The sequence below is a fragment of the Macaca nemestrina genome, chromosome 13 (genome assembly GCF_043159975.1).
Source record: "Macaca nemestrina isolate mMacNem1 chromosome 13, mMacNem.hap1, whole genome shotgun sequence".
NCBI classification, from domain to species: Eukaryota; Metazoa; Chordata; class Mammalia; order Primates; family Cercopithecidae; genus Macaca; species Macaca nemestrina.
The window spans coordinates 103223819-103241674 of NC_092137.1; the positions used below are offsets into that span (position 1 = coordinate 103223819).

Here is a 17856-nt window from a genome sequence, read left to right on the forward strand (position 1 = left end):
ACTCTACTACTCATTCACTATGTGACGTCGGATAAAAACGAACAATTCACTGTTTTACAGAATGTCTCACGTTCTCTTATTTCACTTGATTCTCAAAGTCACTCTCCACGACTAACTTAAAAGGGATTCCTTTTTGGTCTCCAACCATTGACTAATGCTTTTAACACTTTGGGCATCCACAGGCTTCCTGCTTTTTCCCACTGCTTTCCAAGTTCCCCCAATTGAGAGTGGAAAGGGTTTTCTGATGTTCTGTTTTGCTGAAAACTTTCAATAAGACTAACAAATCAAGGAGTTGTTTGAAGAGGCATCTGCATTATAAGCCAGTTATCTCTAATTATGGAAGTATTTATAAATATTCATAAAGTCTTCACACCAAGTAGCAGATGGGAAAATCTGAAGGAAAGCAGGATAATCCCTAAAATCCTACTGAAACAAATCTATCATTGAAACACTTTTTCTCTCAATTTTCTCTGACTCATCAGTCTCTCTCAATTTTAAAATGTTGGACTTTAAAACTTGGTCATAGGTCTTCTCACCCTACTTTCTTTCAAGGTGATTGATCTTCTCAGTTCTCATGACACAAGTGTTTCTAATTTTAATTTCAGCCCAGACTTTCCCTCTGTCAGCACAAGACCCATAAAGTCAAATGCCTTCTTTAGCATCTCTGCTTGGAGAGCTCTCATGGTCTCTCCGAACTCATATCTAGAAAACGCATGTTCTTCCTTTCTATACCTGTTCTTAATTTACTACTAAATCCTCCTTTGCTCTTGTATCTTCATAAAGATCTTCCTTGTTAAACATCCTTTGAATCCATCACTTTACTTCACTCATTTCCACTGTCACCATCCAGTCTATCATCCCCATCTGGATGACTACCATGCAGTCTCTTAACTAGCGTGGGAGACTAGAAATAGTCTCCCAATTTCTGCTGTTGTTCCAGTCCATTTTCTACAGTCAGAGTGATCACTTCCACTTAAACCTTCAATGGTTTCTCATGGCTCAGGATAAAATCTGAAATGCCAAACATAGCTTACTAGACCCTGTATAACCTGGTCCTGGCCTGGCCTACCTCAATGGGCTCATTTCGGCTACTCTCTCTCAACCCTCATTCCTGTTGCCATCCTCAACTTCTCTTAGTTCCCTGAAAATGCCATGGTAACTCTCACCTCAAGGCCTTGAGATAGGCTATTTCCTCTCCCAGAGCAATCCTCCCCTTCCTCTCTACCCATCTCTTGCCTCAGTAACTCCTGATCATACAAGAAAGGCCTTCTTTGACCATCAGGCTAGGTAAGCACTTAAGCTTGTTGGAGTCTTTCTTTGTGCTCTATCCTGCCTTGCGCCAGTTACCACACTCAATTGCATTATTTACACTATAATTATTTCATATTTGCCTCCCTAGCTGGCTCCACACAGTACCTTGTAAGTTCTAGGAAGGCAGGAATCACATCTGTCCTGGGCAGTGCACAATTCTGCATGCCTCCCTCCTGCAATCCAACAATGTTGAATTCAGTTTTGGATGTGTTAAGTTTTGGTGCCTGTGACTATCCCACTAGGATTGTCCTAGAAGCAGTTTAGGTGCTCAAAATGTGCTGAGTTATGTGCTAAGTGTGCCCTACGCAGGATGTCTCTGAGTAATTAATCTCCATAAAGCACATGAAGAATTATTAGTAGAGAAAATACAAATAAATTGGTAAGCATTAAGGTATTTTAAAAAACATTAAATTTGGGCCGGGAGCGGTGGCTCAAGCCTGTAATCCCAGCACTTTGGGAGGCCGAGGCGGGCGGATCACAAGGTCAGGAGATCGAGACCACAGTGAAACCCCGTCTCTACTAAAAATACAAAAAATTAGCCGGGCGCGGTGGCGGGCGCCTGTAGTCCCAGCTACTCAGGAGGCTGAGGCAGGAGAATGGCGGGAACCCGGGAGGCGGAGCTTGCAGTGAGCCGAGATCGCGCCACTGCACTCCAGCCTGGGCAACAGCGTGAGACTCCGTCTCAAAAACAAACAAACAAACAAACAAACAAAAACAACAAAACAAAACAAAAAAAACATTAAATTTGGAAAGAGGGAAGACGTAAGTACAAATATCTAGGGTTGAGTCTCAGCTTTACTACATCAGACAAATCTCTGAACCGTTTTGATCTCCAATTTTATCATCCAAAAAATTACGGTTAATAAGAATATTTACTTCACAGGGCTATGTAAATGACTAAGTAAGAATAGATATCACTTTACAAACTATAAAGTGCTACTCAAACAACAGTTATGATCCAGGGCTGCTTACTTTGAACTTCTAAGGTAACTTGTGTGTGTTTATGTATATATATACATGTATACTTAGTTAAAAGCAAAAATATAAACTCAATCTAGCTCATGTGACTACTTATAATTCATTATGAACTTTATTTTATTCTCTATTGGAAACTTCAGGAGAGAACTATTATTCATTAATACAAAATTTCAAAAATAACAAAAGCTTTTTGAATTCTAGAGAATACCTGTTCCAGAAGTAAATTAAAGGGGAAAGCAGACAGAAAGCTTAATTATGCAAAGTCAGTTATTTCTTTCTCAAACATAGATTCACATCTGTTTAAAAACAAGGCCTCAAAACCAAATAAAGATTAATTCAATGTAGAATTAAATATCTCAAACTGCTGCAGTTTTTATCAGAAAGCTCTACCAGGCCTAAAATTCTTTGACTGTAACATAAAAACTCTAATGGATTGAAAGAACTTTATTAATCAATAAGGACAATCAATGCTAAAGAAAAATTAACACATATATGTTTGTATATTTTAACTCTTCAAAAATGGTACACTTGAATGGAACATAAACAGTAAATCTTAATTAACCAAAATGAGCAACTGACTACATTACTAGACGTCAGAATTGACTATTTGTGACTTAAAAAAAAGAGATGCTTCAATATTATTGTATTACAGAAACATATATTTTTACACCTCCCTGGAAACATTGGGGAAAGTAAAAGGAAGACTGTTTGATAAAAGTAAAGGGTCTCCAGGAATGGTACCTGAAAGACAAGGGAAGGGGTATCACCATTAGATGATGATGCCCTAAAGGGAGGGGTAATGAGATCGTTCAGCAGATCCGTGTATTAGTCAGAATGCATCCCAAGTGACATGCTATATGCTTAAATGTTGAGAAAAACTCTGCAATGATTTAGTATTTATTATCTTCAAAAACTGTAAATTAGTATTCAAGAGCAGAGAAATACCAAGTAGATAACTGTTTAATTCTTTTTTTCACTAATTTAGTCAACCTACAAAACAAACTGCCTCAAGGAAAACTACCAGACTAAGCATACTTCTCACAGTCATGATAAAAGAACACTGATTTTAGTAACTATCTCTGCCTTCACCTAGATTAATATATATTCACGACATAAACAATGTACATGAAGAGCCAATTTCCTAAAAAAATTAAAAAAAAAAAACAGGACCAAATAAGTTTCTCCTTTGGTGACGTGCAATGCTGGGATAAATTAGCTTAGTTCACAGCACTACTTTCAGCCATGCTAAGGGATTAATACAACAAAATTAAATTAAAGCACTGTTTCATTTCTATAATTAAAAGAAAAGCAATTAACCCAGGCAATTATTTAAATATTGGCTTGCTACATGATTGACAGCTACGCTTCAAAATAAACTGCCATCTTAGATGACACAGACTCAAAATGTGCTAGTTTGCGTACAAATGAAAAACTGCAAAACAACTTGGACAGCTTTCAGTATAAGTAAGAGAGGCTTTAAAAGAGATTACAGATCCTCTTTTAATAAACACTTAAAAGGGTCTACTAGTAGACTCTTTCTGAACAAATCAGTAACCAGTAAAGCTGTACCCTTTTCAAAGGCAGTCCCACTTTTCAAAGCCCTTATATTAGTGGAATGCATGCAGTCTGATGTGGGGAGGGGGAGGAGGCTGGAGAGCACCAGCATCAGAGCTGTCTGTTTCTGCACCTGTCTGAAACAGAAAGGCGGTGTCCCTTGGGGAGAAACATGCCCAAAATAAAGCAAAACCCCAAACCTTATCTAAGTTTAGACGTTAGAGTTGTTTGTTCTTCTTAAGAGGAAAAAAAGGGCATCTTTAACAGAAAAGCAAAACAGAAAACAAATATGGTATCTCTAAATAAAGAAAAGATAAAGGTATTCATCTAAGTACAAATTAGTTATATATACACAATAACAATATGCTTTCTGAATAACAATAAGGAAGGTCTTCATATTTAAAAAGGAGTTCCAAGACATAAAGAAGTAGATAGTTCAATCTACTTAGATTTGGTGAAGTGATCCAAATGTAGCCCAGAGATCCTAAAGAAAAAATGATGCTCATGTGTTACAAAATTTTAAGACAATCAGTGGGGAACCACAGACAAATTTCCTTAGTGCTTTGTTCCAAGGTTGAATCTGAATATAAATTACTAGAGGAAAGCAAATCAGATTTCATGTCAGGTGGTCCTTCTGAAAATTAAAAAGTTCTTAGCTACCATTAACTGGCAAAAATATTATGCTTAGAACCTAAGCATATCTGTTAAAGCTAATACAGTGAACTTTAGGTGCATCATTTATTCTAAGACACACAAACATGCACCCTAACGGTTTTAGCTTATGTATCCAGACACTTTTCAGGAGATAATGGCAAATGAGATGTGTGTCCCAAGGTACACAATTCATACAATTCATTCTAAATATAATGTAAAACATCCTGTTCTTAATGGAACTGTCAATTTCCCTTATCTTCCAGGAGCTTATTTTTTTCATTGACATAATCAAAACCCCACTAAAGCAACAAAATACACTATTTTATAAGCCTTTTGGATCAGAAAAGGTTAAGAACAACATCAGAGCAAGCCAGGAGGCAAGTATGTACCTAATGGTAATTCCTAGTGAATTTGTTCTTTGTTTTCAGAAGAATCCTTAAATGTAGTAAAAGCGAAAGTTCAAAAATTTCTCCAGATAATTTACTTGGGTGTTTCATGCATGTGACTGTACCTGATGCATGAAGTTAGATTATCTTTAGAAATGTAGTCCAATCCTATAATCTTACAGAGGAGGAAATTAAAGCTCTACTGATTAAATAATTTAGCCAGTTCACACAGTAAGTTAATGGAAGAATTATGACTAAAACTGAAGCTCCTGAATCCTAGGCCCTCCTCCACAATACCACACGGTCTAAAAAGTTCCTGTGTGGCTTTATTATTCCAGCAAAAGTACATGGGATCCACAATCAATTCCTTTATCAATAACTTAAAAATTGTTATACAGTCTATCAAATCCTTTATCCTTCAGCTTCTCAGATTAATAAGTAACTCTGATAGTTGCAGAGAATACATCTTCTCTGGTCTTCTGAGTTGAATCTGTTTCCTCTTCATAAGACAGGGTTGTGCTTTGTGGCCCAGGCTGGCCCCAAACTCCTGGGCTCAACTGGGCTCAGCCTCCTGAGTAGCTGGGACGACTACTCAGGAGGCAGGTGCCACTGCACCCAACTTTCATACCACTCTTGATGAAAGCTTGGAGGAACTGACATTCTAATACAGGAGTCCCCACAGGAAGCCATGAACCTATTTATTGTTACCTGGAGGTGACACCTGCTATATATCCATGCCAGCTCTTTCTGCTTGCTACAACTGGCCCTCTTCCCTACACCAGCCTTTACAACCAAACACACTGGGTTTCTGAGAGAAGAAGTTAACTACTTCTCACAAAGTTAACCATTATGAAGGTTAAGGACTTTAAGAAAACACTGCACTGGATGCATTTTGAAGGTAGTATTACTCTATGCATCCAATTCACAGCATTTCAAATGGAAGTTTTTGATTTTTTTTTTTTTTAGACAGGGTCTCACTCTGTCACCCAGGCTGGAGGGCAGTGGTGTGATCTGACCCACTGCAACCTCCGCCTCCCAGGCCCAAGCAATCCTCCCACCTCAGCCTCCCGAGTAGCTGGAACTACTGGTGCATGTCACCACACTCAGTTAATTTTTGTAATTCTTTTTGTATTTTGTATGTTTTGTAGAGATGGGGTTTCGCCATGTTGCCCAGGCTGGTCTTGATCTCCTGAGCTCAAGCAATCCACCTGCCTTGGCTTCCCAAAGTGCTGGGATTACAGATGTAAGCCACCGTGCCCGGCCTTGATGATCCTTTTGTGGTGTTTTGTCCAACTTTTTTTTTTTTCTAAATCTGAACTGAACAAATGTTCAACTTTTGAACATAACTTCTAGATGCTGAGCAGCACACACCTTGCTGAATAACAGATGACTCACGCTCACAATACATTCTTCTCTCCTTGCTAATATGTTTATAATTTCACAAATATTCTTATATTTCTATCATAAACCAAATAAGTAATTTTCAAAGTATGGTTTGTGGACTCTTTCAGGGGTGCAAAATAGCAAACAGTTTTCAAGCAAGGTGTGATTTGCCTTTTCACTGGGTTATTTGCCCTGAAGGTATAAAAGCAATGCTGACTAAAACTGAAGGTGCCTTGGCACAATTCAGGAACCAAACTAAGAATACAATGGTATTCTTCACTGTCATACACCTGAAGTAAAAGGAAAAAAACAGAGACAGTTGCACTTAAGAATGTTCTTGATGAAGCAATAAAAAAGGCTGATTTCATTAAATCTTGACCCTGAGTACATATCTTTTCATTATTCTGCATGACTAATTATGAAGTATGTAACAAGCCTTTCTTCACATGCTAAAGCATGTCTTGAGGAAAAGCACTTCTGGAACTGAGTTGTGAGCTGAACTAGCAGCTTTGTTCATTGAGCTCCAATTTTACTCAAAAGTCAACTGAGAAAAATCATGATTATAGGACTTGGGTATCTGGTAGACACTTTCTAAAAAATGAACAAAGTGAACTTTTGACTTCAAAGAACATATCTGACAGTATTTGTGATAAAATTTACATTTTCAGGTGAATTCTAGAATACTGGAAAACTTGGGCCAGGCGTGGTGGCTCACACCTGTAATTCCAGCACTTCAGGAGGCTGAGGCAGGAGGACAGCTTGAGCCCAGCAGCTCAAGATCAGCCTGGGCAACATAAGAAAACTCCATCTCTACAAAAAATAAAAAAAAGTAGCTGAGCTTGGTGGCAAGCGCCTATAGTCTTAGCTACTTAGGAGGCTGAGGTGGAAGGATTGCTTGAGCCCAGGAGTTGGAGGCTACTGTGAGCTATGATCACACCACTGCACTCCAGCCTGGGCAACAGAGCAAGACCCTGTCTCTAAAAGACAAAAAACAAAACAAAACAAAACAAAAAACTTGCATCTGCCAATTTTCTCTTGACAGCTTCCCAGTACTTACAGACTTTTCTGACGAGATCAGTGGTTAACAGCAACAAATTTGATTTTTAAAAAATATTCCATAAGGAAATATGCCAATATTTAAAAGATCTGTGTAACTCAGTCAATATTTTCCAAGTTATAAAATCATGCGTGAGTAAAAGGCAAGACAGACCAATGGATGTTAGTGTTCAGAGTATAAAATGTTCATTGATATGTTTTCTGATTCCACACTGCAACTAACCTTTAAAAAACTTCCACTTGTTTTGGCAGAGTATTAAAAAAGAATGGCCTCAACTATTTGAAAAGGCTACTAGAATATTCCTCCCTTTTCCAACTACATTTGTATGTGACTAAATTTTCTTCTTTATGTAGTTAAATCAAAACAACAATGCAATATTTTTAAGGCAGAAGCGGATACAACTGTCTTCTATTAAACCAGAAATTTAAGAGACTTGCAAAAATGTAAAATGCCACTTTTCTCATTAAATTTTTTGTATTAAAGAATATAGTTATTATTCGTAAAAATGTTATGCTATTGTGGAGTGGGTTTACTGTTATTTCTTTAATAAAATAAATGTTTTTCAAACATTTGTTTTAGGCTGGTCGTGGTGGCTTATGCCTGTAATCCCAGCACTTTGAGAGGCCAAGGTGGGAAGATCACTTGAGCCCAGGGGTTCGAGACCAGCCTGGGCAATATTGAGACACTCTCTCTACCAAAAAAAAAAAAAAAAAAATTAGCTGGGCATGGTGGTGCATGTCTATAGTCCCAGCTACTCAGGAGGCTGAGGCAGGAGGATTACTTCAGCCCAGGATTCAAGGCTGCAAAGAGATATGACCACACCATTATACTCCAGCCGGAAAAAAAAGCTCTTTGGAGCCCTCAATAATTTTTTAGAGTATAAACAGGTTCTGAAACCAAACAGTCTGAGAACCACTGTACTCTATGAATAGCCTGAGTTTGTAAAGAAAGGGAGGTATATACAAGGTGGCAAAGGGGCTTCAGAGCAGGCAGAATGGAGTACAGTTAGGCAAGCCTGGGCTCAGTTCCAACCTCATCATATATATATATAGCCAGTCAGCAACCTCAAGCAAATTTATCTGAGCTGCCATTTCCTCTTTACAAAATGGGACCAACGTAGTAACCTCAGAAGGGTTACTATGAGGATTACACTGTGTAAGGAGCATTGAGTATATGTTACAATGCTGGGAACAACGTTATATCATCAGTATCTCTACATATTAAACATCCACTCTCAAGAAATGGTCCAAGAATTTGGGGCAGCAGTAAAATCTAGTTAATCTATCATGTTATCACAGCTGTTTCAATGCCTTCAGATTTTTTTTTTCTATGAAGTAGAAAAATAAAACCTAGATAATGCAAAGAGGTATCAGGATTCTTTTCTTTTCTTTTTTTTTTTTGAGATGGAGTCTTGCTCTGTGGCCCAGGCTGGAGTGTGGTGGCGCGATTTCGGCTCACTGCAGGCTCCTCCTCCCGGGTTCCCGCCATTCTCTTGCCTCAGCCTCCCGAGTAGCTGGGACTACAGGCACCCGGCTAATTTTGTGTATTTTTAGTAGAGACGGGGTTTCACCGTGTTAGCCAGGATGGTCTCAATCTCCTGACCTCGTGATCCACCCGCCTCGGCCTCCCAAAGTGCTGGGATTACAGGCATGAGCCACCTGCCTGGCCCAGGATTCTTTTCTTGCATGAAAAGCAACCCGTGAGCTTTCTGAATAGGCTTTCGATTCAACGTTTCTCTTGTTGTTGTTGTTGTTGTTTGAGATGGAGTCTTGCACTGTCACCTGGGCTGATATGCAGTGGCACAATCTGGGCTCGCTGCAACCTCCGCCTCCCAGGTTCAAGAGATTCTCCTGCCTCAGCCTCCCGAGTAGCTAGGATTACAGGCACCCGCCACCACACCTAGCTAAGTTTTTGTATTTTTAGTAGAGATGGGGTTTCACTATGTTGGCCAGGCTGGTCTCAAACTCCTGACCTTGTGATCAGTCCTCCTCAGCCTCCCAAAGTGCTGGGATTACAGGCATAAGCCACCACGCCCAGCCTACGATTCAACATTTCAAAGCATTCTATCCAAAAGATCTAGGATTGGGGGTGGGTGGGTGTGAGAGAGGACACTAAAAACAAGGGAGCCCTAATAAACCACAGAAAATGGTGCAAACTAAGGACAGTAAGAAAGTTGAACTGTAGTTTTAAAAACAGCTAATATAACTGCTATCTCTAAAAAAATCTTCAAATCCAACTAGCTGCTTATAACTCAAACACTCTTACTAGCACTCAGGTTATTACAACTATTTGCACTCTACTTTGCCATACCATGCAACTTATCTTTTTGTACCTATGTATACTTCAGTTTGCAAACACACACATGCTTTGAACCACTACAACACACTGATATTACCTCAGATGTAAGCAGCTTACAATCTTCTTATTTTGCTGATCGTCTATGTCTAGTTTAAAAATAAAGTAAAACATGCATACCCAAGCATAATCCCAACAGAAGAAAAATAAACAAGTTTATCTTAAGTAGTAATTCACTTGAATACCATACTCAATTATAAACAATGTAATTTACAATCAAATTGCTATTTGCATTAATAACTCATAATACAATAGAAGTTCTCTATTCTCAAAATATATTTTCAGTATACTGAGAAAGAGTAGCCACGTATAAAGTCTACTCGGGGTTTAGCACACAGCAAATGTGGAAATTTGGCAGTGTTGTTTCCTTAAGTATCAGTTTGGGTGCACCAGAAAAGGTTCGGGCTGGGTTTACTGGAAAGCACAGGAAAGTGTGTTATTATAGATGGGTCACTGATAAAAGTTTCCCATTGGAAAGTTTGGTCACCAATAATCAGGTCATTGTCAAACCCCTCATGTAAGATTTTGTCTTTTCCATACTTAATATCAGCTAGGAAGCTTTTTAAAGAAAAAGACTGATGACAAAACAGAAAAAAGACTACCCTAGGGAGTGTCCTACAGGAACAACTCGATATAAAAGAAGGCCACGGGCATTCTGGAAAACAGAGGTGACTGCTTCAATGTTAGTAGTCACCACTCAAAAGATGGACTCATTCTTAAATAATTTAAACAACAGACTAAAGCTCCACAAAAGGAGAGAGACTTCATCCACCAGAATTGAAACTAAAGGTGAGGAAAATCAGCTTCTCTTATTTAATCTCCCCCATCTATACCCCATGAAGGCAGGCTGTGTCCTCACTTTATCGATGAGAGCAACTAAAACTCTGAGGGGCTTGAAGTCACGTGCCAGAGTAATTTTGGAAGTGAGGTCTCTTTGAATCTATGCTCTTTCCCCTCTACTATTCTAGAGCTCCAAATTATTAAGTATAGATTTTCTGCAAATAATCAAATTTGCCTAGAATTACATTACAAAAAAATTTCAGATGAATTCTGTTTATAATTAGGGAATAATAATTTATGGGATTTTGCAGCACAGATTTCTAAGTAGTAAAATTCAATAAAGTTTTTATTTATATTTATCTTATTATTTCTAGAGACCTTGTGATGATAATAAACAATCATTTATAGCTCAGATAATGTGCTATGCTGATATGGCAGATAGGATCCTCAGCTGCTCACTTAGAGGATTAACTCATTTAATGCCCCAAGTAATCCTAAGAAGATGTTATTATCCATCTCATTTCACAAGAGGGGAACTGAGGAATAGAAAAGTTAAGTAATTGCCCTAAAGGGACACAACCTATAAGAGGCAGATAGGCCTCAAACCTGGGCAATAGGGCCCCAAACTTCTTAATATCAGCAATTACTCATTAGAATTAAGTTTTCCAGTCAACACTTAACAGAAAATTCTTACCTCTGGTTTGCTAAGGCTGGATGACACCAAGGAACCGGATCCCACGTCCAAATCCCACTGCTTTTTACCATGATTTTCAGGATCCAAGGCAGCAATTCTCCCATCTAAAGTGCTGATAATTACTAGTGGCCTGTAAATATTAAAAATATTTTTAAAATTAAACAGGTATCTAAGATATTGGGCACTTATCCCACATACTCAAAAGAAAACCAGCCCATGTCCAGGCCTCTATTAGTAGAAAGGAAGAGGGGGCCTTCTACCACTCTTGCCACCACTGTCTTTGGACCAAGACAATTTCAATATGCCCTTTATCTGTTTATGTCACTTATGAAAAGCCCCTGACTCATAGGTCATCCTTCATTCCACACTCTAATTCCCCTAAGGAACACAATGTCCCCTGGTATGTCCTCTTCTACCTGCCTACCTCCTGAAAGCCCTTCCCCTGAAACACTGTCTTCCCTGAACGTTCACTTATCTTCTTGCTCTCATAGAAACCGGGCTTTCCCTGAGGACATCGCTGCCCTACAGAAGCATAACCCTTGCTCAGAATGGGGTAAGTGGACTCCATGTATCTTGTTGCCATTTCCAGACTCCTCTCTGAAAATCCTCAGGATCAGACTTTTTTGTCCATTACCCCTCCCAGTAGACATCTAATTTACCCTTTGGTAACTAGCCCCATCCTGGAAAATTTCAGCTGCTGGTTTACTGTCACTACCTAACATATTTAACATACTTCTGTCTCAATTCTTTGGGTTTTCATTATCTGTCTACCTTGCTTCAGCTGCTCCTGTGGTCAAACACTAGACCTTGTCATTACAAATCACCGCAACCCCCTAACCACCAATCCCTCTCTTCAGCTCACTTCCTCTACTTCCCTGACTGCAACAAACTTCTGACCCCACCAGAACCTACAAGCCTGATACTACAACCTTCACTACCACCATGCCCTCACTTCTTTCTTAACCAGTTAAAATCCTACAGTCCTTCATCTTAAGCACTACTTTGCACACACCTCAACTCCCTACCCTGCCTCTCACATGTCACACTCTGGAAGAACTGGTTAAAGTCAGTCTTCTCCCCTTTCTCACTCCTACATCTGTACAGTTGAATGTATCTCAAGAGAAACATACCAGGTTGACTATCCTCACTTTAATTAATGACCACCAACCTCAAAAAGGCTACTAACAATGCTCAGTAATCATAACACCCTTCCCTAATCTATTCATTATGCCACTAAACCATGTTAACCATTTCATGTCTCCCCGCTCCTCAAACTTCTGATACCAGCTCTTTCAAGCTCACACATCTTGGTGACTGTGCTTCCTATTTCATGGAGAAAAACAGGAGAAATCAGCTTGTTTTCCCCCACCACCTCTATCTATTCATCAGTACCTGGACCATGAGTTCCAACTTCCCTCCTGTTAGTGCAAGTGAACTGTCCACACTCCCATCTACCACCAACACCTCCAAGTAAGCAACAGAGCTCCCCCTTAGGCATTCGTGAGGTCTTGCTCCTGCAAATGTCTCCTGTCCCTCCCATACCATCAATCATTCCCTCTCTACTAGAATATTCCCATCAGCATTTGCTATAAACTGAACTTTTGTGTCACCGCCAAAAATTCACAAGTTGAAACCTAATCCCCAAGGTGATCGTACCAGGAGGTGGGGCTTTGGGAGGTGATTAGTTCATGAAGGTGGGGTCCTCTTATGAGTAAAGTAAAAGCAGCCCCAGAGACTCCCTCACCCCTTCCACCATGTGGGGAATTAGTGAGGAATCAGTCTTCACCAGATACTGAATCTGCCGGTACCGTGATCTTGAACTTCCCAGTCTCTAGAACTATAAGAAATAAATGTCTGTTGTCTATAAACCACCCAGTCTACAGTATTTTGTTATAGCAGCATTCAAACCTGCTACTATTTTCCCCAACTTAAAAACCAAACCAGATCAAACAAAATGAATCCTTCTCCCACCTCGAGCATCCAATCTATTTCTTGCCCCTCTGCAACAAAACTCCTTGAAAGAGTTGTTATATACTGTCTCTAAATCTCCTCTTCCCCTTCTATGTTGAACTATTTCTAATCAAGTTCTTGCCCCTGTCATCTTACTGAAATGGTTTTGGTCAGAGTCAATAATGATCTTCACACTGATAAATCCCATGGTCAGGTCTTGCTTCACTTGACCACCCAGCAGCACCTGACCAGCCATTCCTGCCCTCCAAGAAACACACTCTATATGGCTTCCAAGACACCACGCCTTTTTTTTTTTTGGACTCAGTTCTATGCTATTCTCTCTCAGTTTCATTTTCTGGTTCCTTCTTATCTTTCCTATCTCTTAAAATAGTCTCTACCTACATGTGATTTTTTTGGTGATCTCATCCAGTCTCATAGCTTTAAATACCATCTATATCCTGGCAACTCCCAAATTTATATCTGGTTTCAGGCCTCTCCCCTGAACTGCAGACATACATATCTAACCACCTACCTGATTTAGATTGTCTAACAGGCTTCTCAGAGTTCGCATATCCACAGACAGACTCCCCCAACTCTTCAAATACATCATGCAAAATTTTTGCTTAAGGCCTTTGAATCTACTGTTCCTTCTGCCTGGAACATACACCTCCAGCTACAGAGCAGACTCTCCATAAATTTTTTATTTATTTTTATCTATTTATTTTTTGAGACATAGTTGCACTCTTGTCGCCCAGGCTGGAGTGCAATGGCGTAATCTCAGCTCATTGCAACCTCTGCCTCCTGGGTTTAAGCAAGTCTCCAGCTTCAGCCTCCCAAGTAGCTGGGATTCCAGGTGCCCGCCACCACACCCAGCTAATTTTTATATTTTTAGTAGAGACGGGGTTTCACCATGTTGGCCAGGCTGGTCTCGAACTCCTGACCTGAGGTGATCCACCCACCTTGGCCTCCCAAAGTGCTGGGATTACAGGTGTGAGCCACCGTGCCTGGCCTAAATAGTTGTTTAAAGGATGACTTGTACAGTTGTTCTAGGAATTCATTAGGTGTATTTATCAGCTTTAAAGACCATGCGCGCTGTAAGCATGTATAGTTATATTCCTGGTTGGGAGGACAAGATGCCACTTTATCTCTTCTATATCACTTGATGCACAATGTATATAAATTCAAAGTAAAGCCGCAAGTTGACCAAGACAGACATGTTCAAGTAAATCCATCTGAAACCCTTCAAAGAGCAATTAATTTAGTTTCCAAACTCTACACTCATTCTAATTTCGAATTTTTTGAATGGTAACTTAGTCTGATTTGTGAAAGGAAAGACCTTGCCATCCTACAAACTCAAGTAATTTTAGATAACAAACCAAAAGAGAACTATCCAACTTCTTGCCCTCCATGTCATCCTTCTGCTTTCTAAAGAAATTAGGAGTTGGTAGGCCGGGCACGGTGGCTCAAGCCTGTAATCCCAGCACTTTGGGAGGCCGAGACGGGTGGATCACGAGGTCAGGAGATCAAGACCCTCCTGGTGAACACAGTGAAACCCCGTCTCTACTAAAACTACAAAAAACTAGCCGGGCGAGGTGGCGGGTGCCTGTAGTCCCAGCTACTCGGGAGGCTGAGGCAGGAGAATGGCGTGAACCCGGGAGGCGGAGCTTGCAATGAGCTGAGATCCGGCCACTGCACTCCAGCCTGGGCGACAGAGCAAGACTCCGTCTCAAAAAAAAAAAAAAAAAAAAAAAAAAAGAAATTAGGAGTTGGTAAAGCAAAAGGATACTTTGAGTAAGAAAATTATTTTATAACAAAGAGTATAAAAATTCACACCTTGGATATACCACTTTATAAAACAACGCAATCTAATTAATTTAGAGATCAACAGTTAACAGCCAAGTTAACTCTTTCCTAGTCCCATTGTAGAGATGTTTCATTTTTCTATTCAAGAATCATTAACCACAAATAAATGGCTGAATGAAAAAAAATCAAATTGAAACAAAATTTAGTGTAAGCAAACAGTGTTGACCCATGAAAAATCAAGGAGACCATCAGAACACTTCAAATACGATTTTTCTTTTAAATTCAGGACAAACTCTTTTTTTCCCACTTAGACATTCTATTTACAACAGCCAGAAAAAGCGATACTTTTTCTGAATATGTTGCTAGTTGTGTGCTAGAGGTATATTCAGAGAATAAAATACTAGCTCTCATCTTCAAAACAAAAATTCAACAATAAAATCTGGATATGTGTGTCGTGTGTATGAGAACACGTTTTAATAAGTAATCGGGGATTTAATATTTAACTATTCTTTCACTGAAAACCTGTCATGAGAGTATACTTAAATGAGTCAAACATTCTGTTTTTTGGCCCATGTGTTTTGCTTTTAAAAGTAAAATATTGGCCGGGCACGGTGGCTCACGCCTGTAATCCCAGCACTTTGGGAGGCCGAGGCGGGCGGATCACAAGGTCAGGAGATCGAGACCACGGTGAAACCCCGTCTCTACTAAAAATACAAAAAATGAGCCGGGCGCAGTGGCGGGCGCCTGTAGTCCCAGCTACTCGGGAGGCTGGGGCAGGAGAATGGCGTGAACCCAGGAGGCGGAGCTTGCAGTGAGCCAGGATCGCGCCACTGCACTCCAGCTTGGGCGACAGAGCGAGACTCCGTCTCAAAAAAAAAAAAAAAAAAAAAAAAAATTTTCATTAACTATTATGTTTAGGCAGTATGTGACTATTTCAGCAATATTTAAAAATACAAACATGGGCAGGAACAATTAAGTATCTCACTTTTGGCTGGGTATAGTGGCTCACACCTGCAATTCCAAAACTTTGAGAGGCCCAGGCAGGAGGACTGCTTGAGCCTAGGCGTTTAAGACCAACCTATGTAACATAGTAAGACCACATTTCTATTAAAAAAAAAAAAAAAGTTTTTAAAAAATTAGCTGGGCACGGTGGCGCAGGGCTGGAGTCCCAGTGAGTTGGGAAGCTGAGGTGGGATGATCACTTGAGCCCAGGAGTTCGAGGCTGCAGTGAGCTATGACTGCACCACTGTGCTCTAGCCTGGAGGACAGAGTGAGACCCTGTCACGAAAACAAAATAAAAAGTATCTCCCTTTCCTTCTTAATGGCGATTGATACTTAATCTAGTTCTTAGATTTGAGTCAGGTATCCTTAATTATTTTAACCCCTTGAAATGGGGATAATAGCATATCCCCTAACAATTCTGTCAGGTATCAAAAAAAAGGTATTCCTCCTCTCTTGCGTTACAAGCTAGCTGTAGTATTCATTATGGGCTCCTCCCCACAAGCATGTCTCTGGAATGGAGGCTCCCCTTCTGCTGTGGCTGGAATTAAGAAACACCACCAGAGCAATGAAGATTTGCTACTATACCTAATCACAGTCTAAGAGAGAGGTGCTCATTAGAGAGAGGTGCTCATCAAGAAAAACACCAAGTAGATACATATTGCTGAAAAACAAAGTCCTCAGGCTGAATGCAGAGATGACCAGAGGATAGCAACAAGATACAGCATTTAGTGCACTATTCACAAGAGCAAAGACGTGGAATCAGCCTAGTGCCCATCAGCAGTAAACTGGATAAAGAAAATGTGGTACATACATACCATAGAATACTAAGCAGCCATAAAACGATGAAATCATGTCCTTTGCAGCAACATGGAGAGAGCTAGAAGCCACAATCCTAAGCGAATTAACACAGGAACAGAAAATCAAATACTGCGTGTTCTCACTTGTAAGTGGAAGTTAAATATTGAGCACATATGGACATAAACATGGGAGCAACAGACACTGCAGACTACTGGCAGGGGATGAACTGAAAAACTACCATTGGGGCCAGATGTGGTGGCTCATGCCTATAATCCTAGCACTTTAGGAGGTCAAGGCAGGCAGATCACGAGGTCAGAAGATTGAGACCACCCTGGCCAACATGGTGAAACCCCATCTCTACTAAAATACAAAAAAAAAAATTAGCTGGGCTAGGTGGTGCATGCCTGTAGTCCCACCTATTCAGGAGGCTAAGGCAGGGGAATCACTTGAACCCGGGAGGCAGAGGTTCAGTGAGCTGAGATCGTGCCACTGCACTCCAGCCTGGCGACACAGCGACACTTCACCTCAAAAGAAAAAGAAAAACTACCATTGGGTACTATGCTCACTACCTAGGTGTAATATACTATGTAACAAACAGCACATGTACTTCCTGTATCTGAAACAAAAGTTGAACTTAAATAAAGATATGGCATTTATAACAAACACAGCCAGGTGTAGTGGCTTTCCTTTGCAAACCCAACACTCAGGGAGACTGACGCAGAACTGCTTGGAGGGCCAGGAGTTTGAGACCAGCCTGTGCAACATAGTGAGACTCCAAATGTACTCAAAAATACTTTAAAAATTAGCCAGGTATGGTGGCGTACACCTGTAGTCCCAGCTACTCAGAATCTGAGGTGGGAGGATAGCTTGTGCCCAGGAGGTCGAGGCTGCAGTGAACTGTGATTGCACCACTGCAGTCCAGCCTAAGCGTTAGAGCGAAATGCTATCTTCAGAAAGAAGAAGAAACATAAACAGAGATAAAAAGTGAAAAATGGGGGCCGGGCGCAGTGGCTCAAGCCTGTAATCCCAGCACTTCGGGAGGCCGAGACGGGCGGATCACGAGGTCAGGAGATCGAGAGACGATCCCGGCTAACACGGTGAAACCCCGTCTCTACTAAAAAATACAAAAAAATAGCCGGGCGAGGTGGCGG

General features: G+C 40.3%; 1 protein-coding gene across 1 annotated transcript in view; it reads right to left on the reverse strand.

Moving 5' to 3' along the window:
• The window catches only part of LOC105496025 (eukaryotic translation initiation factor 2 alpha kinase 3), an 81741-nt gene that overhangs the window by 53795 nt on the left and 10090 nt on the right, over nucleotides 1-17856 (reverse strand). Inside the window, exon 2 of the mRNA XM_011766062.3 lies at nucleotides 11153-11282. Coding sequence (XP_011764364.2) covers nucleotides 11153-11282 — 130 coding nt within the window. The remainder of the gene's footprint in view (nucleotides 1-11152; nucleotides 11283-17856) is intronic.